Raw genomic sequence first — 26,504 nt, 5'->3', positions numbered from 1 at the left:
TTTTTCTTTTCTTTAAGGAAAGAGCTCTTTTTGAAGGCCAAAGTTAATGCAGTCATAGAAAGAACGGTGATACACTCCCACATAACATGGTCATGTAAGAAAAGCCCTGCGGGAAATTGTCCTTGAATGAATGAATGAATGAGCGTGTGTGTGTGTGTGTGTGTGTGTGTGTGTGTGTGTGTGTGTGTGTGTGTGTGTGTGTGTGTGTGTGTGTGTGTGTGTGTGTGTGTGTGTGTGAGAGAGAGACAGCAGGGGGGAAAAAAGAAAGAAAGAAAGAGAAAGAAAGAAAGAAAGAAAGAAAGATTGCGTAAGGTAAGAAAAGCGACAGTTCAACCACAACTGATCCTCAAACGCCCCTTTCGTTTTCGTTTTTTGTTTTTTTCTCCCGCGCAATTGAAATTCTGCAGCGGGTGTTCGTGCTGCTCTCCGCGGTGCTCCCGGAGTCAGATGATGACAGATTGCGGGCTACCTGATATCCTTCATCATCCTCCCCAGTGGTGGTGTTTGTTCCGCCCCGAGCGAGTCCTGGAGGACCGTCAAACAGCCAGCGCGTTTGATGGACTATGGGGAGACATCTGCTCTCCCCGGTTCTATGGAAAATAATAACACGGAGCGGCGGCCCATCAATGCGCCAAACGGCATCCCTTTAAACCCCGGCGCACTTTGATTGTCGCTTCTATGTGTTTGCAATAGGGGGGGGGGGGGGGTTAAAATAATGGCTGGGGAAACACTTTCTTTTTAGGGGTGCGATGTGGCCCTCGACACGGATACTCAAAATACATTCGGTGGCATTTTTCTCGTTGTGGTGGGGCCCCCCTTGGGGCTGAAGCGGCCGGTGCACTCGAGGTACCAACCATGCGGCCTGGGAACACTACCGTTATGAAGAAGAAGAAACAGTCTTTATTAGTCACGCAACACACCACACTACAACAGGGAAACTTAAATGCTTCACAGTTTAACCCACTCACACGTCCACTTTTTCTGCACGAGTCGACTGGTTTGGATTTAAGACAATTTCAAGATACATTTTTACAAAATATTACAATTCAATAAAGTATCTTTTAAAGCACTTTTGTATTAAGTACAAAGTGCTAAATATTGGGTATAGGGCAGATGATAGTATGAGGTTAGAATAGAATATGAACTTACTATTATTATTATTAGTAGTAGTATTAGTAGTATTCCTTTGGGTCAGATAATACTCTTATATGCCCATATACTGTGTATACCTGGTACCTTAAGTGTTAAAGCAAGATATCAGGTTCCGAAGCAGTAGTTTATCCGTTGGCCGCTGGGGGGCAGTGGCGCCGCGGCTCGTAACCCGTCCTGCCCGGCGCGGACGCTCTTGGACGATTCGTTGGTCCGCACTGTCATGGCTGCCTCCGCGGGTGTGACGCGAGGGTAAACAAGCTTGAGCGGCGAGCCTTTCCCCGGCGGAACGTCCCGCTTTCACGGCGCCTACCGTCCTACCGCCGCCGAGCAGCCGCTGGCCTGCTGGTATCCGATGGCACTCCGGGCGTGCGGCCGGATTTTGAGGGGGCCGATCGCCGCGTTTGTCCGCCGCGAGAACGCGTCGTCGGGCGTGAGAAGGGGTCAGTCCGAGACGCTTCGGCACCAACACCGTGTCCGTTTCATTCTGATTAACCTGCCCGCTTATCCGAAGCCGCGGCGTTCCATCCCATTATAGACCACCCTGCTGTCTGACCTCGAGGAAACCGGTGTCATTTGAGAAAGAAACCCAAAGACTCACAAAGACAGGGCGACAACCAACCGAGCAAAGCAGCAGCGACACACATGCTGACCAGCGGGAAGCGGCGCATGTTTCCGTAAACATATCAACCCAAAGCAGAGATCACAGATGAAATGTCGCTCGACTTCCCCTTACCCCTTTCCTCTGCACCCGCAGACCCCCCGTGCTGCCCGTGATTCGATCCAGATGTGTTCGATGGCCGTGCAGCTGGAAAGCAGCGGGTCGTTGACCTTGCTGGCTGCGGTGAAGTGACGGAGTCCTTGTCTCTTCCAGGCGGTGAGGTCTGCAGCCGGGCGGGGGACGGACCCGGCTCCCCCGCCGCCCGCTTCGTCACGTCGGACGCGTTCCTGAGGAGGCTGGAGAAGGGCAGAGCGGCGGAGGTCCTCGACGACGGTTTCCACCGCCACCCCGCCTCGCTGGCCTCCGGCAACGGTAACCCGCCCCGCCGGCCTCGGAGCTTTGGCGTGCCCGGCGTCGCGTTCCCGGGGGGGGGGGGGGCGTGAGGTCGTTGAGCAGACGCCACAGTCGCTCGTTTGTCGGTGGTCACACACGCGGTCGCATCGCGGCCCGCCGGACAGCGGGGGACGAGGAGCGTCGTCACACACACACACACACACACACACACACACACACACACACACACACTGAGTCGGAATCGGAATCTGTTCATCTCTGGCCGAGACCGCAACAATAACAATACCACAATGAAATATCACAACATCTTTGTGCAAAGACCTCCATGTAGAGAATTTGAAGATATTTAGAGGATGACTAATGGTGCCTTCACAAGACATTTAGACACAAGAGAAAGACTCACTGGTAATGTGGATATTATGAGCATGCAGGTATAGGCAGGGATTAGAACGGTCTACAATGCTCATAAAACATCATTTTTTTTAATGTAAAACAAACGGCCTGAGAGACAAAATATAACTACACTGCGATATTATGACAACCAGAATCCAAGGCGGTCATAACGCAATATCAATATCATAAGATGAGACCAATGTATTTTTTCTTCTTTTTTTTCAGTCGAACAACTATGCCTGTTAAGGAAGGAACCTGACCAGCCGGAGAGCTCAAAGATCTTGAAAGTGGCCATCGTCGGCTCCCCGAACGCGGGAAAGTCCACATTGTCGAACCACCTGCTCGGGAAAAAGGTACCGTGACCCCGGCAAACGTGTCATGCCCCCCGTCCTCACGTTAAGGAAAGCATTGGCGTCGTCTTCACCGTTGTCCCCTCTTCCAGGTGTTTGCGGTGTCCAAGAAAGTCCACACCACGCGGCGGCGAGCCCTCGGCGTCCTCACGGAGCGCGATACGCAGATAGTGAGTGCCCTTTCAGCCGAACCCGGAGTGAGTAGCCCTGCACAGGAAACCAGCCTCAGCTGTTCTTCCCTCTCCGTAGATATTACTGGACACGCCTGGACTCACCAATCCATCCAAAGTCAAAAGGTGATCTCTTAAATAATTGTGATTTTATTTTATTCTATTTTATTTTTTTAAGGAGATTTGCAATCTTCAGTCAGTGCTTAAATGAGAGATAACGCGGCCGTGTTTTCCGAATTCTGGCAGACACCACCTGGAACAATCCCTGCTTTTGGATCCCTGGAATACGGCCAAAGAAGCTGACCTGAGTAAGCCCCGTTCCTTTGGACATTTTTCGCGCGGAGTGAAAGACGTGCGGTCTCCATGGAGGGGCGTGTCACGATGTTTGTGTTCATCCCTCAGTGCTGGTCTTGGTGGATGTGGCAGACAAGTGGATGTGCAGCAAGCTCGACTTCGAGGTGCTGAAATGCCTGGCGCGGCACCCCGACATCCCAGCGGTCTTGGTCCTCAACAAGGTATTCCTCCCGTTACATATTGAAGGTCCTAAAAATTCTCCTACACGGCCCCTTCCACCTGGGGAGCCTCACCAGAATTATTTTAATTATGCCATTTACCTTTTTATCCGTAGGGCGGACCCTCCGCCACACCTACTGTCAGAGCTTTGCCTTTGGTCTTATTCATATCACCTTCTTAATGTCTTTATGGCCATTACCTTCTGACCTCGTCTCATCTCCTGGAGGCCTTCTCTCAGACACATTTGTCTCCGCCTTTCAGACCGACCTGGTAAAGGATAAGAGTAAGTTGCTGGAAATCACGTCGGTGCTGTCCTGCGGCATCGTCAACGGGCGCCGAACGAGGGTCAGACCCGCGATCAAGCCTCCTCGGACGGAGGCGGGGCCGGTCGAGGGCGCGCGGCCCCCGGAGTCGACGCTCGGCGGCGGCAGTGACGGCGCCCTAACGGAACCCGGGGTCGTCAAAGAGCAGCTGAAGGCGCTGAGGGGCCAGCAGGGCTGGGCCGGCTTCAAGGACGTCTTCATGATTTCCTCCGTGGACAAGGACGACGTGGAGGCGCTGAAGGTGCGGGGCTGATTGTGACTCCGGATTAGGGGCCGTCACTTTAACTGTGTCGCAAATAACTGCAGTTCACGATTCCATTGACGTTTTTCTTCATTTTATGCCGCTATCATATAATAAGCTCACCCTGATGTCATAATACACACTCACCTTATGAGGAACAGCTTTTTATTGGCATTGAACCTGATATTTAAATTCAGGCAGACAATTTGCCTGAACCAGACTGATGGAAAAAGCGCCAAATACGCATTGTGTTTATCAAGACATTCGTACAGTGGCTCAAAACACCGTTGACATATGGATGGAAACCTGATTGTGGGATTATGGAAGCATGGTGGTGGAAAGGTCGAAGAAAAAAAAACAAAAAACTAAACGGTGGATTGTGAGAAACGTGGATTCCTCGGCAGGGTCCCAGCTTAGCATTCCATCTTTTCCGCACACAGGGAATTGAAGGCACTTTGTGGCGCGTTTGCAAAAGGGAGACCCTAATCCTCTGAAATCCCCCTCCAGAGATACCTGATGGTGGCGGCCAAGCCAGGGGCGTGGCAGTACCACAGCGAGGTTCTGACGGACCAAACGCCGGAGGACGTCTGCACCAGCATCGTCAGGGAGAAGCTCCTGGAGTACTTACCGCAGGAAGTGCCCTACACGCTGACACAGGTGGGGCCGCCGTTCGTCCGGCGTTATCGCCGAGAGGCGGCGGCGCATTTCCAAACCGATGAATAATCCCAAACGTAGTCAAAAAGGCGGCCTCCATCATCCATCCACGCCTTTTTTGATATCACTACAAGTGCTGAGCGTTCGGAGGGGACGTCCTCCGAGTCGGGCGCATCAGCTCCAACTGGGTTTCAGATTGGAGCTATTTACCTCAAACGCCAAATTGTCTTTGTCCGCAGAGCATCGATTTCTGGGAAGAGAATGAGGACGGAGAGCTGAACATCGCGGTGAAACTTTACGCCAAGAAAGACACTCACATGGTAAGTGTTCGCCCGCGCATTTTCAAGTTTTTTTTTGTTTTTTTTTGTTGTTGTTTTTTTTTTCCCCTTCTTTGTGGAAATAAAAGGTTAATTCACCTAATCTTTGATTCACCGTTCACCATTAAAATGAATCCGGTGTAACGTTCATAAATATCGCCCTTGTGGAGCTAGATACAGTGGTACAGTTGAACTTTCTGTTTTCCCAAAATTGTATTTCAGATTTGCACAATTATTAAAAAAAACGAAACACCCCATAATCCTTTTTGTTTGCGTTCATTTGTTTGGTTCAAATGGAGGCTCTCTCTCGTTCTCTCTCTCTCTCTCTCTCTCTCTCTCTCTCTCTCTCTCTCTCTCTCTCTCTCTCTCTCTCTCTCTCTCTCTCCCGGATTCAGACGAGAAGGGGAAAGTTCAGAGTGTGGCAGCTTTTCAAACAACCCGGGTCTCATGGTTTCGTTTTTGCTTTTCAGAGGCAGGAAGATGTTTCACTTTTAAACACAGCGTGCACTCGCCATCTGGGGTCAGATTCTTACCGACCCTTTCGTCTGAATCTAGGAAAAAAAGCAATTTTTCCTTCCACATATCTGCATAACGCTGTCTTCTAGAGACGGTAAAATCCAAGCTCTTCGCTGCGCTCCTATTTATTACCCATGTCTTTCCATATCTGGGCTCTCCATTTTGGGACGATAGGCGTTTTTACTGGTCCGCGGCGTAAATATTTGAACAGCCCATTTTTAAAACCCTGCATATTTGATGTTTGCACTGAAATGCTTCGCGGCCAAAGCAAAGTGAACCGGCCTTTTTCTGGCCTCTCTCCTAAAGCCGCCACGACGGAACCACCTTCTTAGTTCCGTGAGGAGCTTGAAGTCAACGTGGCGCCGAGACGTTAAGACGTCCAGCTGCCTTTTCAACATTTAAAAAAAACAAAAAACCCACATGATTTGTGTTTTGGTCATATGGAGGGAAAGTGCCTCCACAGAGGATCCTAACACCCGCGCTCTGTTTTTCTAAATAAAGCAAATTCAACGTATAGTTTGAAATTCAAGTTGACAGATCATGGACTATGAAACCGATTATGAATAATTATGAGGAATGATTTCAGTTCGGTCGTTTTTTTGTTTATTTCTTTCTTTACTAGTTTCCAAATTCAACTTACCCTCATTTTCCAGCTACATATTATGAACATTTGAATCCCTCATAATTATTAATTTAGACTCTCGATCACAATAGGAGGAATTACAATGTCACCCCACTGAAAGGATGACCCAATGATCCTCCGTCTAAAATGTGTGAAATCACAATTACAATTCTAATCATATACAATTATGAATTATATTTTTATTATTTTGTTATCACCCATATACACACACACACACACACACTCAGAACAGCACACTCCCCTTCATTATGTTCTTTTTTCTTTCTTTCTTTCTTTCTTTATATTTTTTTTATACTGAGACATTAAGGTGTACACCCTAAGCCAGGGAAACCTTAACATAAACATAATTATACATTTTTATCTTTTTTTATTTTTATTTTATTTTTTTTAATTTTTTTACCAATTTCCTTTTTTGAGTTGACCCAATGGCTCCAATTCAGTCTTCTCTTTTTTTTTTTTTTTTTTTTTTTTCATTCATCTCCAGTGAATTTGTAATAAGCACCGACGTCTTACTCCCCCTTTTCTAGAGGATGGTGATTGGCACCGCGGGCCAAATGGTGGCGCGCATGGCCCGGGAAGCGGGCGAAGACCTGAGCAGAGTCTTCCTGCGGGAGGTGAAGCTGAAGCTCTCGGTCAAGCTGAGGAGCTGAGGAGCGGAGCGGGAGGACTGGGGCGCCCAGGGAGCGCAGTCAGGTCGATGTGGAGGCTGTTAAGACCGGATGGGAGGCCGTTCTGCGGGCGTGGGGTCTAACTACTATTTAAAAGCCCGGGGGGGGGGGGGGGGTCACCTCTGTCCCTGCAGAGGGACGGAGGTGCTCGCACAACTGGTCTAAACGTTGTTATATTATTGTAAAATGTTCGTACAAAGCCTTGAACGTATTAAATATGCTTAATTTTAATGTTGTTTTCAAGTCTGAAGTGTGATCCTGGAAAAGTATTCACTCTGATCTACAGAGAACAGCAAATTAGTGTGTGTGTGTGTGTGTGTGTGTGTGTGTGTGTGTGTGTGTGTGTGTGTGTGTGTGTGTGTGTGTGTGTGTGTGTGTGTGTGTGTGTGTGTGTGTGTGTGTGTGTGTGTGTAATCTTTATTATTTTTATTTTTTATATCATGTGTTTTCAAGTCTGAAGCGTGATCCTGGAAAAGTATTCACTCTGATCTACAGAGAACAGCATATGAATATATATATATACACACACACACATATAAATTATTATTTTTATTAATTTTTTTAATTCTATATATCAGTTCGATATCCTCTTGCGTCAGTGACGCATCACACTTGAAATATTAAATGATTATTCCCATTGAAAGTTCTGGAAAAGTACGAAAACCTCCACAAACCCCGGTGGGTTATTTATATTTCTCCACGCATTCCCCCCCGCAAAAAAAACTGTAAGACGCGCAGCCCCCCCCCCCCCCAATCCCCGCGTGTTTCATCGTTAAAACCGCTCGGACAAAACTCGACCTCGGCCTCTGCGCGGTCTCGCCGCCGCGGTTCCCGTCTCGGCAGGTCTCAGACGGTGAGACAGATCGTCGCCTGCGATGCGGTGAGGGTTCCCTGTTGTTGTTGTTGTTGTTGTTGTTGTTTTTTTGTTTTGTTTTTTTGTTTTGTTTATCCCAACCGAGACGGGAGCCACGCGGCCCTCCTCTCCCCCCGGAGCGCGGCCATCCCTCCCGGCCTCCCTTTTGTTTTTGTTTTGTTTTGTTTTTGTTTTTGTTCTTCTCCTTCTCCACATCCCCCACCACCTCGCACACAGCCCGGCTCTGCCCCCGAGCGCCGAGTCGTCTTTCCCCCGCTTAATGGAAAAGCAAAAATGGAGTGCTAACCTGATGCCCAAAATGGGTCAGATAATGGAAGGGGGGGGGGGGATTACGTTCGTCCCCGCTCCCAGTGAGTCGACTTCGCCGGTAACTCTATCCAGGGCAGCTTGAGGAATAACCAGTCGGTGGCCTGAGGGAGAGGGGGGCAGGCGGAGGGTGAGGGGGGTTCCGGTGAGTGGCTCCCCCTCGTCTCCCTGTGGCGCCTGCGCCCCGGTGATTAGACGGGGCCGTTACAGAAAGAAGAAGAAAAAAGAAGCCCGGATGAGCTTCTCAGACAAGGCAACCGCTGCTGCACGGGCTCGACGGCGCTCGTCGAGTGGCAGAGAAAGAAAGAAAGAAAGAAAGACAGAGCCCCTTTAAAGACAGCCCCTTTTTGGAGCATTACATCGAGGCGTACGTCGACTAGAGTATGGGCAAAAAATAACCAGTCACTCGGTGTCGTAACGATCAACTTTTATTTCAATTTCAGGGGTGCACAGTTAAAACAGTGTGTGGGTTTTTTTTTTTTTCCCTCTTCCAGCGTTCAGTAGCTTAGCAGTCGATCAAACCTTTTTCCCGCTTTCGTCCGCCTGGCCCTCGATGACTTTTGAGCGGAGGCCGTAGAACCCTTACCATTACTAAAAACTCAGTAATGGTAACGGTTTGACGGCCTCCCTCTACGGAGCTGAGCCGGGCGGGTCGGAGGGTCCGGCGCGGTGGGATGACGCCCTGGATAGTACATCATCTATACTGTAGTGTCTCATTAATGAACTTACAGTATATGATGATATCCTGGCCAGGGCTCAAGACCAACGTCCACACAGCGTCCCGCGCGTCCCCGTCCTGAGGCCGACGCCCGCTCCTGTGGAGAACGGAGAACATCCCACAAAACAACCGCGAATGTCTTCGCTCCGCATCGGCCTTTTGTTTCCCCGGTCCCCACCGCGAGCCTTACCTCGGCGTCCGCCGACGTGCGCCGTCTTCCCGGTCCCCCCCGGACGGCGCCCCGTCCTTCGCCCGGCCCGGTCGAGCTGTTGTGTCTTTTTGCGGGCGGCCGCAACTTAAAGGGCTCCAGCTCATTAGCATACGGCGATGAGATCTGGGCTGGACCAGAGCGCGGGGGCAAACTTTCCTTATCTGCTCTCCGCCTGACCGCCCCCAGCCACCGGCCGCCTCCCCCCGCCCTTCGCACGTGCGCACACTTGGGCGCAATTTTTCCATGTTTGTTCACACGGCGGCGGCGTGAAAAAAAACCAAACCTGTCAGCGGAAGAACACGTTGAAGACGCACTCTTGAGTGGGGGGCACAAAAGGGGGTTCACACCCAAATGAAGGGTGGTGCAACCTGTATAAACCCTCCGACCGTGTTTCCTAAAGGTTTGCAGAGGATAAATATTTAAAGCGCAAATGATCATATGAGCGTCGCGGCCTTTAATCCGACCGACGGCGTGGGGTAGATTGGCCCGCACCACTTTACACATTCTGTTTCGTGTTTGGAGGAAACGCTCGGTCGCCTAAGCTCGGGGTTACGTTTTTGTGCATCTTGATCGTTCGAGAGGGAAAAAACTCGCTATTTTGTGGATTTTTAGGGGGACATTTCCCTCCTTTCCGTCATTAAAATGTTATAATTGGAAGTACTTCAGTGTGTGTGTGTGTGTGTGTCCGAAAGGACCTGTCACTGGAACCCTCGCGACGGGGCGCCGACTCACAATCTTCCACTCCTCTCCTGGTTTGGGAAACGTTTAAATAAATGTTTTTTTCAGTGAAATTCTATTGCGCCGCCTTAGGTTTTCGGATGTTATGAGACCCACTAACCGGGCAGTGCTCGCAAAGGCATCAGATATGGGGAGAAGAGCCTCGAATGCACCAGAGCGCTTCCCCGTCATTTTTTATTTTATTCATGTAAAGCTCACCAAAACCATTGACATTTTTTGTCCCTTCATTTTTCGCAGCAACTATATGAGCTGTAAGTGGCCTGGGGGGGGGGGGTTGCCATGGTGACACCTCCCTGGTTTGGGCGGGGGACCTGGTGGGGTGTGGGCGGTGGGCCTGTAGCCCCAGATAAAGATGGAAGACGGTCTATCTGGAAGGGTTGGTTTCCCCCCAACTCTTTATCTGCACAGGAGTCGCTCTTGTCTGTTTTCTATCAGGTTTCAAATTGCGGTCATAGGGGTTGGGGTCAGATAAGCAGCTTTTTCTTACAACTTATTTCAAAAGTAAAAAAAAATAAAAACAAAACTTTTATTGCAATAATGTTTATTTGCGAAAGTGTTTTTTCTTGAATCCTTTTTGATTCCACTTTAAAAGCCCCAGGTCCACGGCGTGAAATGCAACTCCTGAAACGTATTTTATACTCAATTATTAAAGGCCTCAAATGATGACCATAGATTAATGTGGTTATAAGTTATAGATCAGGGGCTCCCAATGGCCCTTTTATCTGCCTTCATTAAACGGTTGCATGCATTTAACGTATTCAAACCATAAGACTTTTTACTTAAAACCCTCCCGATAAAAAGTGCAAATCTCAGAGCACAATAAGAGGAAACATCATTTGTGAGGTTGAGTATATTTAAAAAAAAAAAAAAAAAAAAAAAAAAGTTTTTTATTTTAGAACCAAAGAAAACACATGAAGGCACAACTCAAATGAAATCATTATATATTTCATATGTGTATATATATATATGTATATATATATATATATATATATATATATATATATATGTGTGTGTGCGTATGTATGTATGTATGTGTTATATATATGTATGTGTTACACAAAATCCTCTTCATTTAAACATTTTCAGCTTTTTAAAAAGTAATATTAAAACTGAAAAGGGAAGTTGCTTTTAGCTGTAGGTGTAAATTAAATATTGATAATAGTCAAATTAAAATATTGCTTAAAATATTTGTTATTTGAAAGATTACACCTGAAATAAAAATGTTAATTAGTGTCACTGGTTATTCATTTATTAAACCTATATATATATTTTTATTAGGTTTGATTAAATTTAAATGTATTCTCAATTTACCAATTTGAAGTTGAGGAAAAGTAAAAAATGTACTGATCCTCATCTAAAAACCCTCAAACAGAATCCTGGTTTAGCTCAATAACTCTAATAATCAATAACTCACTTCATCCATTCTCAGCCCGATATTATAATAATTATTGTTGTTATTATTATTGTTATTTTATTTCCATTTGAATTATTGTTATCATCATTGTTTTTTTTATTGTTATTATTAATATTATTTATAATAATAATAGTAATAATAATAATAATAATAATAATGATATTACCGTTGATTTGGGCATCGTGTGTATTGCTCGGGTACTGCAGCGCCCCCCAGAGGCTGAAGTGGGCATTGCAGGGTGCGATTCATGGCCATCAATCAGTTTTTACCCAAACAGGTTGAGGAAGATATTCAATCAATAGTTTATACAAAGTGTAACAAAAGATCAATGGAAACTATTGCCGCTCAACTTGGCTTTCAATTTGCAGCTTCTCTCCAAATCCTTCTTTGTGTTTATACACTTTGAAGGATTTAATAAGAACAAGTCAAAAACATTCTGCAGGGAGTCTGTGGGACTTGCTGTCATCATGTCTTTATATATATAAAGACATGATGACAGCAAGTCCTATATATATATATATATATATATATAAATAAATAAATACAATAAGAAATATTAATACAACTTTATGATCATATCTTTTTTTGCTCTAAACGTGTATAATGTATAATAGCTGTGTTATCGCCACACAACGCTTCAGACAGAACACAGACCTTACTCGGGTGATTTTAAACATTTATTCTAGTGCATCATACAACACAATGCCATAGCACTGGATTATCTAAATGTCAGATTGAACACAAATAAATGCCGAGCCGCCTCGACGGCGACCCGTGTAAAACGTGGAAAGGACATAAATTCACATTTATTGCAGCTACAGACGCAAGACCATGAGGGACAGGTTTACACACAAGAGAGATTAAGGCATAGGTTAATGTTTGGTTTTGCACGCGGTCAACTCTACCAACGCCCCCCAAAAAGCTTTTCCAAATAACGCGTGTGCTCTCTTCCGCTCCGCAGCTGGAATCATCCAAGTGATTTGAGGTGAAAGGTTTAACAGTATACCGTAAGTGAAATACATCCGCCGTCACGTTCACCTCCCCGAACGCGATCCTCCGCTCCTTATACATTTACAGTATGATAACTTTTTGAATGTGACGAAACAAGGGAATAAGAGTGAAAACTGCACGTCGAAGGACTGTAACATACCATAATAACCTCACACACTGTGGACAGAGCGCGTCACACTGTTCCCGTTGCGACAAATCACCTCTTTCGCTCCTGTAACCATAACAAAGCTCCCGCTCGACAAACACACCGATTTCACAACAAGTTATTATTAGATTTGTTAGTGACGGTTATATATATATATATATATATATATTTTTTTTTAGATACCTCTACGGACATAACGATTTAATAACAAGGAAAAAAAACAAAAAATACCCCATCAAATTTGTGTGACAATCCTTTCAGAATTAACTAAAAGACTAATTTACCCTTCGGATGACAAGGCCGTTGGCTCTGATGGATATATAATGTGTGAGTATAATGTGGCAATGACCTGGTAAAAACTGAGTAATATACTGTACAAGTAACAGCAGTGGTTATTCACTACAAAATACTGTATTTTCATCCACATCAGACCCAGAAAATGACTTTGTAATTAACAGTCTGTAATTTAAAGTGTTACCGTTAGTATTATATGACACTCTGAGATGATTAGAAAAAAATATTAATAAAGTCTAAATTCAATATTCACTTTAAAACTACTAATACCGAGGCAAACAATTCAATGACATCACAACGCCACTGCCGTGGGGCCCTGCAGGACACAAGCGGACGCGCGAACCAGGCCTCGCATGCGCTTCACGGGAAGTGACGGACTGAAAGGGTGGGCACAGCGTGGGACCACCCAAAAGGACAAAGATGCGACGTCACGTCCAAACGGCTCCGACCTTCCCACCCGACGGCCCCGCGAGATCCGACGAAACGAATCCCATGTCCGCGGAGCGGCTCTCCTATGCCGCGCGAGCGAGAGGTTCTGGCCTTACGACTGCACACCGGCAAAGGGAAAAGAAAAGAAAAGAAAGGCGGTGAAGCTCGGGGCCCGGTTTGTCCGCGGCCCCGGTGATTTGAGGTAATCTAGACGTCGGTAAAGGTTGAAGGACTCTAGGCTCCTTTCAGGCAAATTTCGACAGTGTATGGCTTGACCTGGCGCGCGGCACCACCGGGTGGTGGTGGTGGTGGGTGTTTTGGGGACACGGGAGCGGTGGCTCCACATCAATACCAGTCACCTGTCTACCTGTTGCTTGGGCACTTGTGTGATAAACAGGCACGGGACATCTGGCTAAACAAACAGAGACGGTGCAACGCCGGCGTGGACGCGAGGGACGCAGGACGTCTCCCGCGTCACAGGGAGCGTGATACCGGCGACATTACCACAACAAAGTGAAGGAGACTTTTTTTTTTTTTTTAGTGGTTCGACCGAGGTGGGAAGTCCCCGTCCGGTATTGAGGAAAAGGGTTCACTCGGAGACGACCGAGGAGAACGTCAGGAGAGCCGGGCTCTGAGGGGATCAAGAAGGGCATTTTCAAGTACACTTTGGAAAAGTGTACTTGAAAGTGCGCTCTGTCCCGGAGATGCCCGGGTTTTTTTTTTTTTGTTGTTGTTTTGTTATCTGTATTTGGGCTTCCCCTGCGGGTTTATGTTAAAAGTGGGGCCGATCCCGACCAGGGCTAAACGTCCCGGACCGACGGAGCTGCCCGTCGCAGCCCAGGGACCGGCGCGTGCGCGCGGTATGACGAGGGGGGCCATGTGTCGTGAAAGAAATAGAGTAGTAAAAACAATGACGTACGTGTCATTTCTGGTCCTTTACGGGTTAAGGCACCAGTTACTTATTGTTAATTAAAGAGGAAAAAAAATTAAAAATAAAACACAACACAAAAATATAAAAGGTCTTGCTTGGCGTTTCTAACTGAAGGCAGTTGATACAAAGAGTTTATCACACAGATTCATTCGGGAATAGATGTGAGAACATTATGTTCATGCTTGAGGCAGATAAATATCAGGGTCCCAGGGTCCTGGTCCATCAGTTGGCCGTTTGGCATTGGGGGCCCACCATCTTCTGCAGCAGAGGGATCTGCGAAACCACAGCCGGGAGGATCAGACATATTAAAAATGTATTATTTTTTTATATATATTTTGTGTATATATATATATATATATATATATATATATATATATATATATATATATAGGGGCGTCACGATTCCTATTCAAAATCGGAAAGCAATCAAAATGAGTGTTGGATTTCGAAGTTCTAAATCACAAGCAGGTTCACGATTCTCCCACTGTGTTTTTGTGGGTAATGTTAAAAATAAATCAAGACTCCATAGTCTAACAATGGCATCGCCGTCAGCGCTGAAAAAAACACATATGTGAGACACACACACACACACACACACACACACTGTATCTTCGTCTATTTGGCTCGAATGACACGACAGCAATTTAAACGGCGAATAAACACACAGTGAAGCGACAAAAACAATCGTTTGAAGGTGGAAAGGTCTCTGCACCTTGGAGAGATCCACGCCGGTCAGGGCGTTGACGGACACGGGGAGCTCGGCCAGGAGGCGCGTCACCTCGCCCGTCACGCGGCTGTTCTCTCCGCTCAGGATGACGATCTCATTCGTCCTGGCCAGGGGCGCCGCCACCTTCCCCGCAATCTGTTGGGAGGCGGGTGTCAGTCATTCTCTTGAATTTTAATTTAAAAAAGGAAACACTTTCACCCTGCCTGCGACGTCTATTAGGAATTGAATGATGAGATTTGCTGGACGTCAAAGACCATTTTCTCTGAATTTAACTTGGTGCAGAGTTTCACAATTAGAAAGAAATAAAACAAGTACTACAGTATTTTGTGCAGAGCGGGTAGAAAAACAGTATTTTTCACACATAAACAATAATAGTAATATAACTTATTCAACCTCAAAGTTTCATCAAAGTATCACCATCTGCAGGGCCAGCCCTAGCCTTTCTGGAGCCCGGGACCGATCTGTACAAGGTGCCCTGTCCCCACCCACGTGGAGAAACAGGGCATTTCTAAGACTGATATACTGACATTTGATTGACATATTTTTCATGCAAATTTTAGTTAAATAGGTTTGAAAAAAATAATTTCTTGCTAACCCATTTGGAGCTCCTTCCATGCTCGATGATATAATAAAAGTAGCTGATGCAATTCATATGAAACAGTTATTATGAAATATGGAATATCCACAGTTTGGAAACACTCTTATTTAGCCTCGATCTGTTGCATTTTGGCCTAAATGTGAAATTATAACACATAAAATCAGTGATTGGGGCTTGAATTTCTTATTATAAATAATAATAATAATAATAACAATAACAACAATAACAACAATAATAATAATAATAATAATAATAATAATAATAATAATAAAAGAACAAAGAGGGAAATTTGCCCCTCCCTAATTGTTGTATTTTGGGTAAAAGAAAGGTGTAGAACCCTGCCCCACGGGGGAGTAGGTGCAGCCCGGGTCGGAGGCACAGACCTTGGGCAGAGCCTCCAGGACCAGGGCCGTCTGGGCGGCCTCCCCGTACTTCTGGTAGGCCTCGGCTTTCAGCCTCATCTTCTCGGCTTCGGCCTTTCCCACCGCCTCGATGGAGCCGGCCTCCGCCTCTCCGATGCAGCGGATCTTCTCGGCCTCCGCCTGCGCGATCAGAACGTTCTTGACCCTGACCGCGGGACAGGGGAGAAGCGTCGGACGCGTTTCCTCACAACAACAACAAAAAAAACTACGGACGAGCACTTTCATGGGGAGGGGGGGGGGCTTTGCTCACTTGTGGCCCTCCGCCAGCTGCTGCACTTTGAAGGCCTCCGCCTCCGCCGGCCGCTTGATGGTGGCGATGAGCTCCTTCTCCGTGCGGGCGATCTCCTTCTCCTCGATGGTGATCTGCTTCTTCCGCTGCACCACCTCGATCTCGATCTCCTCCAGGCGGATCTTCTGCTGCTCCTTGGCCGCCTGCAGCTCGTAGGCCAGCTGGGCCTCTGCTTTCTGCACACGAGAGAGAGAGAGAGAGAGAGAGAGAGAGAGAGAGAGAGAGAGCAAGCGAGAGTGAGGGAGAGAGAAAGCAAGCGAGAGAGAGACAGAGAGAGAGAAAGCAATCAAGAGAGAGAGAGCGAGAGAGAGAGACAGAGAGAGAGAGAGAGAAAGCAATCAAGAGAGAGAGAGAGAGAGACAGAGAGCAAACGAGAGAGAGAGAAAGCAAGCGAGAGCGAGGGAGAGAAAGCAAGCGAGAGAGAGAGGGAGAGAGAGAGACGAGAAAAGGTGACAGATGGCAAGCGAGAGAGACAGAGAGGGAGATAGAGAAAGCAAGCGAGAGCGAGGGAGAGAGAAAGCAAGCGAGAGAGAGAGAGAGAGAGAGAGAGAGGGAGAGACAGAGAGCAACCGAGATTTTTTGTCGAGAGAACGAGACAGAGCGAGAGAGAGAGAGACAGAGAGAGAGAGAAAGCAAGCGAGAGAGAGAGAGAGAGGGAGAGAGACAGAGAGCAAGCAAGAGAGAGAGCAAGGGAGAGAGAGTTTTTGTAGAGAAAACGAGACAGAGCGAGAGAGCAAGCGAGAGAGAGAGTGAGAGAGAGAAAGAGAGAGCAAGCGAGACAGAGAGAGAGAGAGCAAGCGAGAGAGAGAGAGAGAGAGCAAGCGAGAGAGAGAGAGGTCGATACATAGACTGTATGTGCGTGTGGCATTTTGAAAGTCTAAAACAGGTGCCGTGCGTGTTCCCACCTTTGTGTTGACCTCCTGGTTGAAAGAGGCCTTCTGCATCTCCAGCTCACGTTTGGAGTCGGCCATCTTTGTGTCGGCGAGGAACTTGACGTCCATCATCTCCCTCTTACATTCCGCTTCCTGTGGAAAGGGTGCGTCATGAAGCCTCCCGCTCATTTTGCACAGCGGACAAGGCCATAACAGGGGAGGACAGCGACGCTGGGCTGCAACCCAAAACCGGGGGGGGGACACCAACAGGAAGTCGAAAGGCGTCGTCGACAGACGGCGCGGGGCCGCCCGCGTGAACTCGTCTCACCCTGATCCCGGCGTCCCTCTCGGCCTCGGCCACGCCTATGTCGGCGTCCCTCTGCACGGCGGCGGTCTGCGTCTTCCCCAGCGAGCTCAGGTACTCCACCTTGTCGTACACGTCCTAGGGGCGGGGAAGGGCAGGGCGTCACATCCCTGTTCAGCCAATCACACGCATCCTCTTTTTGGTTGTATCATTCATGGCTTCATTATTTGGGGACCGCATTCAAATCAAAACGGCGAGGAACTGTCCAGAATTGATTATTATTATTATTTTTTGTTTCAATGGAATAATAGTTATGAAATACACTATATGCATATACATATAGTATATAAATTATCTGTGTATAGCTAGATTAAACGCACTGTGGGTAATTGTTCTTTAAATTATGGAAATAAAATATTCCAACTATGTAAATTGACTTAATTTGCATAGTTGGAGTATTTTATTTATATTTTTAATCCTCTGTGGGAATGAGGGTTTTTGATGAAAAATCAAAATTCAAATTTCTTCCCTTTAATATATATATATATTTTTTTTTAATCTATGCACAGTATTGCTCCCAGGCCACACGGGGGAGCTTCATCAAAACGCATGTCTCGACGGTCGCTTTACCGATTCGAGCTACCGCGTCAGTGTTTCATGCAGGAACGTCTGAAATGTCTACCAAAAATCTTCACGTTCGCACGAATTTGCTCTGCGCGCCGCATGGATGCGTCCCGTTGTCCAGGGCGACAAAGCCCTGCAGGCCACGCGAGGCGTGAGCTCTACTTTGTGTTTAAATTAAAATATTGACAAAATCTTTTTGAAGTGGTAATGCAGAATCACAGTACTGAAATGTCGCCCCCCCCCACACACACACACACACACACACACACAGGACACATTGTTTGGGGAGTGAATCCGGCGTCCCGCACCTTGATGGTGAAGCTGAGGATCTCGATGCCCATGCGACCCACGTCGGGCGCCGCCACCTCACGCACCAACGAGGCAAACTTGTCTCTGTCCTGGTAGATCTGCTCCACCGTCAGAGTGCCTGCAACACGGAGAGCCCTTAAACCCTGTGAGCCGCCTCTAAATCCCCGATCGATTTTAATGTCAGTCGCTTGTGTCCACTTGTGTCCACTTGGATCCACACTGGGAGTCATAAAGTCCCAAGTTTCAACCATTACAATTGATTTCACTAAATGAATGGTGCAGTAATCTGCAATACTTTTTGTGCAGGATAAGATTTTGAAAAGCTGTATGGTGGTGTAAGCATGGCATCAAGAGATTCAGTGCATTTCAACATACAGTAGATATAAAAAATATCTATATCTATATCTATATCTATATATATATATATATATATATATATATATATAGTTTTGTACACAGACCCGTGGTCCCCTTGAAATAGACCCACAGCCCAGTTTTGGATGGGGCTTTAAAAGTAAAAAATCGAATGGTTGAATCCGAAAGACACAGGCTCCAAGAGTCCTCCTACCCAGGATGGAGCGCAGGTGACCCTCCAGGGTCTGCAGGATCACGCTCTTGATCTCCACCACCGACTTCCCCAGGAACTGCTCGCAGGCGTAGCCCAGCAGCTCACTGTCCGTCATCACCTTCACCTGCGGCCCAAAAGCAGGCGGAGCGTCAGGGGTGGGGCGGGCCCACGGGCTCGGTGCCAGCACAGAGACAGGATACACACATGCACATGAATCACGCACGCACGCAGACAGACAGACAGACAGACAGACAGACAGACAGACAGACAGACAGACAGACAGACAGACAAACACGTATCATAATTCTCAGGGACTCGCCGTTTTTAACTCATCACTTCGCTCGGGGAACCGCTTTCTGATCCGACTAAAAAAATATTGGAGTGAGTCGAATGTTTCGCCGCTGGAGGATCTTCACAAAGCGGCTACGGCATCTGGATTTGAATTTGTATCACTGCTCTCATCATTGAACCGAATCCCGGTATCGGCTCTGGTTTTCCGCGTCTGGATTAAAGGTGGTGCGGCAAACCGCCGGGTGCTTTCCCGTACAACCACCGGGCCCCCTGCCACTCCACGGTGAAGCCCGGCGCAACAGGGAGCTGATGCGGCGTTTTTTTTTTTTTTTGTTTGTTTTTTTCTGATACGGAACCGCAACGATCTTCAACAGGTCCGTCGGAGGAAAACAGAGGTGACGTCGGGAGTGGAATTTTTTTATTTTTATTTTTTTGTTTAAACGGAGAAAACCTTAGGGTCAAGCTGCAGTTCCCCGCCGAGTGCATCTCACACACACACAGGCTTTTCAATGATTTACAAAAGGGAGAGTCCTTTTTAACCCTTCCCCTCGTTCCAAACACATCACATCCCCGCGTCAGGAACACAAGAGGCTCGAACGAGTCACCAAAGGTGTACTTCAACACAATCCACAGAGGAACAGATGAGGCCGACACGGGTCCCCTAAAAAAGGCAAATGTACGACAACAAAACAGTGTGGCGGGAGGTTCCAAGGAGGCGGGTCTTCCACCGGAGCTGAAAGAAAAGAGAGTGTGAGATGGGAGTTTGTCGCCCCCCCCATGGATTCCGCTGCGAGGGGGCCACAGGAAGTGGTGGGGCCGATGCTCCGACGGGGGGGGGGGGGGGGCATGGGCGGCACAGCTGGGGGGGTGGGGGGGGGGGGGTGACAGACATGCCTTTGCTGACGCTGGAATGGAGGCGTGCATGCAGGCACGAGCCAAAACAGTTACTGCCCCGCCCCGCCCCGTTTGCCCCCGCGCCACCCTTCCATCGGCGACCCGAACCGTCGTCCCAGAGCGGAAAACGCGAAATCGGCAGGAAAACGAGAAGCGGTTCCACCTGTCCGACTCGTTTTTAAAATCCTCTTGCTTCAGGAATGGAGGCCGGAGAGGAAGTCGCGGAAAATGTGACCCAACGGCAGAGTGCCGTCCTGGGAAGAAAGACATAAAAAAAAACGAGAAGATTATTCTTTTATTATTTTTGAACATTCCGTTGAACGCACACGCTGTGCTCCCTTCCCTTTATCGTCTTTTAACGTTTAACTTTGCGCACTTTGTATTTCACTGCTTATTTATTTGTGTCTTTTTTCCCCAATCGTACCTGCATTTGCTCTTGTTTTTCGGAACTTTCTGTTCGGCACTCTGAGCCGCCCCCCCCCCCCCCCGTCGTGCGGGTTACGAACGCGGCTTCAAACGATTTGTTCCGGAGAAAAAAAAACGCCGGACCCATCGTCCCCTCTCCGAGGACGGGCTCAACGATCGCCTGCCTGGGTGTTGTTACAACGGAGCGGGTCGGGGGCCTTGAGCTTTGGAAACCGTCGGCGCTCCTATGGGCGGCTCCGGTCGCCCGTGGGCGGAGTGGCGCCTCTTCTAAAGCCTTCCCGACGGGGGAGTCCTCGTCAGGGAGGGGGGCGTCCAAAGAGGAGCGGCTTAAGACAAAGCTTTTATAAAACGGATCAAACAAACAGATCGTTGTCGGAGGAAAAAATGCAAAGGCCGTCTCTTTGGTTGGCAGACGTTCTCCGCAGGGGAACCGATTTCCCTGAAGAGTGAAAATCCACCGTTTCAACAATGGTAAACGCACTTCAATTAAGAAAAATTAAATGAGGAGGGAAAAAAAAAAAAGGCTGATATCGGAGAAATATCTACGCTTTTTTATGGTTCAGATATCTATAAGAAAATGCCTCGTACTCAACATTTGTTTTACATTTGAGCAAAATGCTGGACTAGAAGCCGAGCAGGGTCAGAAAACTATAAAGTATAAATATGTCGTGGTGTCAGCAGGTGCTTTATTCACAATTTAACACCTTCACCCAAAAATGTTGGTAAAGTAAAATAAAATATATATATAATAAGAATAATAATAATAAAAAAAGATGACACAGTCTCTTGTTATTACCGCGGAAAACCGAAAATTGTGCCAAAATTTGATCAAAATGAGACCCCGGATGTCGGGTTTGAGGGGATTTCCACTCCACGTTCCTCAGTCGACAAAGCATTGCATTTCAAACAAGCAAACAGCGGAATGGGGGGAAAGCCAAAAAAAAAAGATTAAAAAAAAGAACAGAATTAAAAAATAAATAAAACAAAAACACTGAAATCAGCACGAGGCGGTGGCTTCCTTGAAACCAGACTCCAGGAAACAAATCAAGCTCCAGCGGCGTCTTTTCCACCCAAACCATGAGGCTCAATCATTCTGACCACGGGCTGGTGTCTTATTAACTGGAACTCTGCACGGATTAAAAAATATACATATATATAAAAAAACAGACGCCCAGGAGAATAATTCATCCCCATTCGTCGTCCCCCGGGGAAGGGGGAGGGGGGGTTGGGGTGGGGGGGTGGGGGAGGGCGGTTCGATCCCCCGCGGCGTGCGTTTCGGGGGTCGGATCTGGCCCCCGGCGTGGAGAGAGAGAGAGGCATTCCCAGAGAGTGTTGTGATATTACCTGTGCCACCCCCGTGACAGTAATAGCTACACCCTCCGCTGTCTCTACATCATCACACTTGGGCTGCAGGGTCATAATCTCAAGGGTTATCCTGTGAAGAGTGTGGAAGAAAAAAAAAAAAAAAAAAAAGAAAGGAAAAAAAAAAAGATATATATATATATATATATATAAAATAAAAACTGGCATGTTCAGAGGGCAAAGCAAATGAAGAGAGGGGGCGGGACAGAAGAGACGGAGGAGCAAAGGACGACACCCCACGTCTGCTCAGTGGCAACGGAGCTGAGGGAATCGCTTCGTTCGGAGGAGACTCGTCGACTTTCTGGTCTCGGGTCTAAACGACACCCGACAAAAAAAAATAGCGAAGACGGCCATGCCGAAAACACAGCTCCGTCGAAATGAGTGGGTCGGGGTTTTTGTTGTTGTTGTTTTTTGTTTTTTTTTTATGCGACAGATTCATATTCAGAGTTCACTCGGACCCGGGTGCCACTGAGCAGCGGAGTCGCCGCAGGGTTAGGTGTGAGTTGAAGCCCCCGGGGGTTAATGCCGGCCGGCCGGCTCGCTCGCTCTCGCTCTCTCTCTCCCCCCCCCCCTTGCACTGCAGAGGAGGGAGGAAAAGGGAGGTGAAGCGGCGAGGAAAGAGGAAAGAAAAGAGACAAAGGGTGTCAAGACAGCGTTAGCTCATCGGTTTCTCCTCGTTCTGGCCGGGCTTCCCGGTGTTTTTTTTTTTTTTGTTTGTTTTTTTCCTCCCCCCGTCCAGCGATTGCATTACCTGAGCCACCCCTGTCACATCCAAGGGCACACCCTCCGAGGTTTCGATATTCTCGCAGCGACAGAGGATGGTCATAACCTCCAGAGACATTCTACGCAGGCGGGCAGGCGGGGGATAGCAGAGGCAGAACAGTCAGTTGGACAACAGCTGTTAGGAATGGCAGTCACCGGGGTCGACAGGAAGACAGGCGAGGAAGGGGTGAGAGCGACGGGCCCGCGTCCGGGAAACATGGCGTACCGTTACAACTCTTCGCGCAGAGTTTTTTCGAACCGCCAGCGCGACCGAGACTCCGCGGCGCGCCCGACGAGTTAAAAATAAATAAATAAATAAATGAATAGATAAATAAATAAATAAATAGAGCACCGGGGCCGGCGTACCGCGTGCGGGGGGATGTGGTGGCGCGCATATACGCCGCGGTACGCTCGCAACCGTATCCCACAACGCTTTGGGTCTTCGTTCATGAATGTGCGCGTAGCAATGTCCTCACTTGGAGCAAAAGAGCCGGACGTGGAGAGCCGGCACCGGGGTTCAAGACGTGGTGTTTTTTTTGTTTGTTTTTTTTTTAACCGGAATCGTGCACGCTCGCGGGCGCTAATAAGCATAAACCACGAACAAACAAAGAGGAGGAGCCGACTCACACCTGCTGCTGCTGCGGGGCGGGCCCGGTAGACGCCGTTTTCTCCGGAGGATCACACTTAAAACGGTGGGTCGATATAAAAGTCGCTTTTTGGGGGGGGGGGGGGGTGCTTGCAGCGAGGAAGGTGAGGGAGGATTCGGACATTGTTGCGGCGCGGCTGATCTGGTGATAAAGCATGCGGCTCCAGGTTATTTACCGGTATGAACAATTACTAATAAAAGATGCGCTTCTTTCGCCGGTGGAAAGCGGGTGGTTGATCACTCGGTTAACGGATCATTGATCACTACCAGGAAACACACCTCTAGGGAGGCGCTCTCTCCCCAGGACGCATCACAATATCCATAAGTAGATCCACAAAGAGAAATTTAAGATTTAAACATATAGAAAAACACACACAAATCAAGATACACAAAGAAGATCAATAATATGTGTCGGATTATTATTGGTAGTAAATCTTGATTTGTATATTGTATATATTATGTTTTTTATAATTATTTATTATTTTTTATTATTATTATTATTATTATTATTATTATTTTGAATATTTACTCTTAATTATTTTCTACATGTAGTCAAAATTCAGCGATATCATTTTCCAAGACTCATGTTCCGTGTTCTACATTTTCTTCTAAATAAGGCCAAATGACACACGCCAACATATTGTGGAATCCCAAACGTTTCCCTCGGCCGCGCGTACGCAGGATTGAAGCACAAATCGGTGCAGCGCACTGTCCACGAATGAGGCCCCGAGCGGGGGGGCGAGACGCCGGTAAAGGTGTCCACGCGGCGTGGTCACCAACCCCCCACCGCGCTGAAGGGAAGGGGGAAGCGGCCTTGCGGCGACGTGGCGAGTGCGGGCGCCGGAAGCCCCGCGCGCAGTACCGGGTACGCCATTTCGGACGCGGCAACGGCGTGGCCTGTCCGGGCCCTTCAGATCATACCACAACCACCACCACCATCACAACCTCACTGGCCCGGTCTCTGTCCCGGCTGAAACAAACGGCGGCAACGGGCAAGAGATGCACAGGAAGTAAAAGGAGCGCTCGAGAAAAATAACAAATGAAAGTATTCTTTTGGCGAGCTGCGCTGAACGCGGCGGCGAACGGCGGCGTTAAACGTGAAGGCAGCCACGGTGATTTATTAACCAAAATACCAATTTGCGCCATAGTTAGTGAGTGGGCCTCAGAGTCAGAGACACAGATGCTCTGCCTCTCTCTCTCTCTCTCTCTCTCTCTCTCTCTCTCTCGGGAGGAATTGGATCAATGAGTCACAGGGTTGGGACGCTAAAGTGATTACTGCATTACTAGCGGGAAGCGGCCGCCTCGCTCTGCCGCGCTCATCCCTAATGGCACGCGAGGCTCTTAGCGAGGGGCGCTCGCGGGGGGGAAACCGGCGAAAAACAAAAGAGCGTCTCCTGTTCTTACGGCTGAAGCCATCGGGGGAGAGAGAGAGAGAGAGAGAGAGAGAGAGAGAGAGAGAGAGAGAGAGAGCGAGAGCGAACGGCACAAACATGTCTAATAGTAGAAGTGCGGGCCGCGAAAAAAAAAAATAAATAAAAATAAAATAAACGACGGGGCAGGGACCGGGGTGGCCCCTCACTTCCAGAGGGGTGAACGGCGATAATGGAGCCGGAGTGAAGCGGTGACGTGACGGCGTTGTGGAAGTCTCCGGTTGCCCTGGCAGCGAGACTACAGAGCAGACAGGGGACACACTGGGGTTAAGACGGGTTCAGAGCCACACCGGGCCAAGCAGGTTAGTACGGAAGGCGCGGCGAGACGAGAGCCGGCGGTGCGTCGGCCGACAGCCGGGAAGGACCGCGTCGCGCCGCGAGACACTTTGGAGCCGCTGTTTCGCCGAGCAGAAAATGCAGAACCGGCCGATGTAAGACCCCAACTGTTCTGTCGTCGGACGACGCGCCGGCGCCCGGCCCCAGCGGTGATTTTAAGTCAGAGAGATGAAAAATATCCAATTCACGAGGAGACGGACTCTTTCCCGCTGCCGCCCGTTCTCCCTGAACGGAGACGGATTCACATCGGTTCGGTCGGACGAGAATAGGGGGGTTTGTTAACGCCGTCTGTTTGTCTTTTCCAGACGGATTCTGGAACGCAGCCATGGCGGCCGGCCGTTTCCGCGTTTGGTAAGCTTCCGCCTTCCAATAGTCGGAATTAAATGAAATCCAACCGCAAAACACTACATTACCATTCTTTACTTGACTACCTGAGGTACAGCGGTGGATGAGAAGTGCTCTTACGCACTTCTCTTCTCTTACGTGCTCTTTGAAAATCACGGCAATGCTTAATTATTTAAAAAAAAAACAAAAAAACGGCGCACTTAGTCCTTTTTTTTTTTTTTTTTTAGTGAGAAGGGGAAACGAGAGCGGTTCCTCTCCGCCTCCGCTCGAGGGGGGAGAGCGAACGCGGCGGCACTTACCTCTGGATGTCGGAGATGAGCCACCAGGCCCAGGCCCAGCCGCCCACCATGTAGGTCTTCTGGTCGGAGCCGCAGCAGCCTCCTGGGGACCAACGCACACCACAGCCCCATCAGACACGCCCGCCCGCCCGCCTGCTGCCCAGTCACGCCGACCCGGGGTCATGCGACGCGGGTCGGCCGGCGCGCGGAAACCCCCGGGGTCCGCGGGACATTCGGCGCATCGACGAACGTTAAGATGAACCCAGCCTTTAACTGACTGTTGTTTTAAGATGAACCCAGCCTTTAACTGACTGTTGTTTTAAGATGAACCCAGCCTTTAACTGACGGTTGTTTTAAGATGAACCCAGCCTTTAACTGACTGTTGTTTTAAGATGAACCCACCCTTTAACTGACTGTTGTTTTAAGATGAACCCAGCCTTTAACTGACGGTTGTTTTAAGATGAACCCAGCCTTTAACTGACTGTTGTTTTAAGATGAACCCAGCCTTTAACTGACTGTTGTTTTAAGATGAACCCAGCCTTTAACTGACTGTTGTTTTAAGATGAACCCAGCCTTTAACTGACTGTTGTTTTAAGATGAACCCACCCTTTAACTGACTGTTGTTTTAAGATGAACCCAGCCTTTAACTGACTGTTGTTTTAAGATGAACCCAGCCTTTAACTGACTGTTGTTTTAAGATGAACCCAGCCTTTAACTGACTGTTGTTTTAAGATGAACCCTGCCTTTAACTGACTGTTGTTTTAAGATGAACCCAGCCTTTAACTGACTGTTATTTTAAGATGAACCCAGCCTTTAACTGACTGTTGTTTTAAGATGAACCCAGCCTTTAACTGACTGTTGTTTTAAGATGAACCCAGCCTTTAACTGACTGTTATTTTAAGATGAACCCAGCCTTTAACTGACTGTTGTTTTAAGATGAACCCAGCCTTTAACTGACTGTTGTTTTAAGATAAACCCAGCCTTTAACTGACTGTTGT

General features: G+C 48.0%; 2 protein-coding genes across 3 annotated transcripts in view; one reads left to right on the top strand and one right to left on the bottom strand.

The window, feature by feature from the left end:
- The first annotated feature begins 1,377 nt into the window (after positions 1 to 1,377).
- Positions 1,378 to 7,046, top strand: eral1 (Era-like 12S mitochondrial rRNA chaperone 1). The gene is made up of 11 exons (XM_080013217.1): positions 1,378 to 1,592; positions 2,024 to 2,182; positions 2,783 to 2,910; positions 3,000 to 3,077; positions 3,157 to 3,203; positions 3,324 to 3,385; positions 3,480 to 3,592; positions 3,852 to 4,154; positions 4,662 to 4,811; positions 5,048 to 5,128; positions 6,812 to 7,046. Exons 1-11 carry the CDS (start codon positions 1,505 to 1,507, stop codon positions 6,932 to 6,934), a joined length of 1,332 nt encoding a protein of 443 aa, XP_079869343.1. The 5' UTR covers positions 1,378 to 1,504; the 3' UTR covers positions 6,935 to 7,046.
- A 4,833-nt stretch (positions 7,047 to 11,879) lies between these two features.
- Positions 11,880 to 26,504, bottom strand: part of LOC307240137 (flotillin-2a) — a 19,018-nt gene continuing 4,393 nt past the window's right edge. The window contains exons 2-11 of one of the 2 annotated variants that reach the window (XM_080013788.1): positions 25,528 to 25,609; positions 22,461 to 22,551; positions 18,737 to 18,860; positions 18,168 to 18,286; positions 17,260 to 17,373; positions 16,965 to 17,084; positions 16,021 to 16,235; positions 15,732 to 15,915; positions 14,736 to 14,885; positions 11,880 to 14,296 (exon numbers count right to left, since the gene is read on the bottom strand). In XM_080013788.1, the coding sequence (XP_079869914.1) occupies positions 14,246 to 14,296; positions 14,736 to 14,885; positions 15,732 to 15,915; positions 16,021 to 16,235; positions 16,965 to 17,084; positions 17,260 to 17,373; positions 18,168 to 18,286; positions 18,737 to 18,860; positions 22,461 to 22,551; positions 25,528 to 25,609 (1,250 nt within the window). In that variant the 3' untranslated portion in view covers positions 11,880 to 14,245. Of the gene's footprint in view, positions 14,297 to 14,735; positions 14,886 to 15,731; positions 15,916 to 16,020; positions 16,236 to 16,964; positions 17,085 to 17,259; positions 17,374 to 18,167; positions 18,287 to 18,736; positions 18,861 to 21,691; positions 21,783 to 22,460; positions 22,552 to 25,527; positions 25,610 to 26,504 lie in introns of both variants that reach the window. The other variant, XM_080013787.1, reaches the window with a different exon arrangement.

The sequence above is a fragment of the Zeus faber genome (assembly GCF_960531495.2).
Source record: "Zeus faber genome assembly, chromosome: 14".
In the NCBI taxonomy this organism is placed as follows: Eukaryota; Metazoa; Chordata; class Actinopteri; order Zeiformes; family Zeidae; genus Zeus; species Zeus faber.
The sequence above is the reverse complement of the archived record's forward strand: the minus strand, read 5'-3'. Positions and strand labels throughout refer to the sequence as shown.

Excerpts from the sequence above, each read along its gene's own strand:
- eral1 (XM_080013217.1), top strand. The coding sequence starts at position 1,505 with ATGGCACTCCGGGCGTGCGGCCGGATTTTGAGGGGGCCGATCGCCGCG. Across the intron at positions 1,593-2,023 it reads GTCGTCGGGCGTGAGAAGGG|GCGGTGAGGTCTGCAGCCGG; the intron begins GTCAGTCCGAGA and ends TGTCTCTTCCAG. Across the intron at positions 5,129-6,811 it reads CCAAGAAAGACACTCACATG|AGGATGGTGATTGGCACCGC; the intron begins GTAAGTGTTCGC and ends CCCCTTTTCTAG.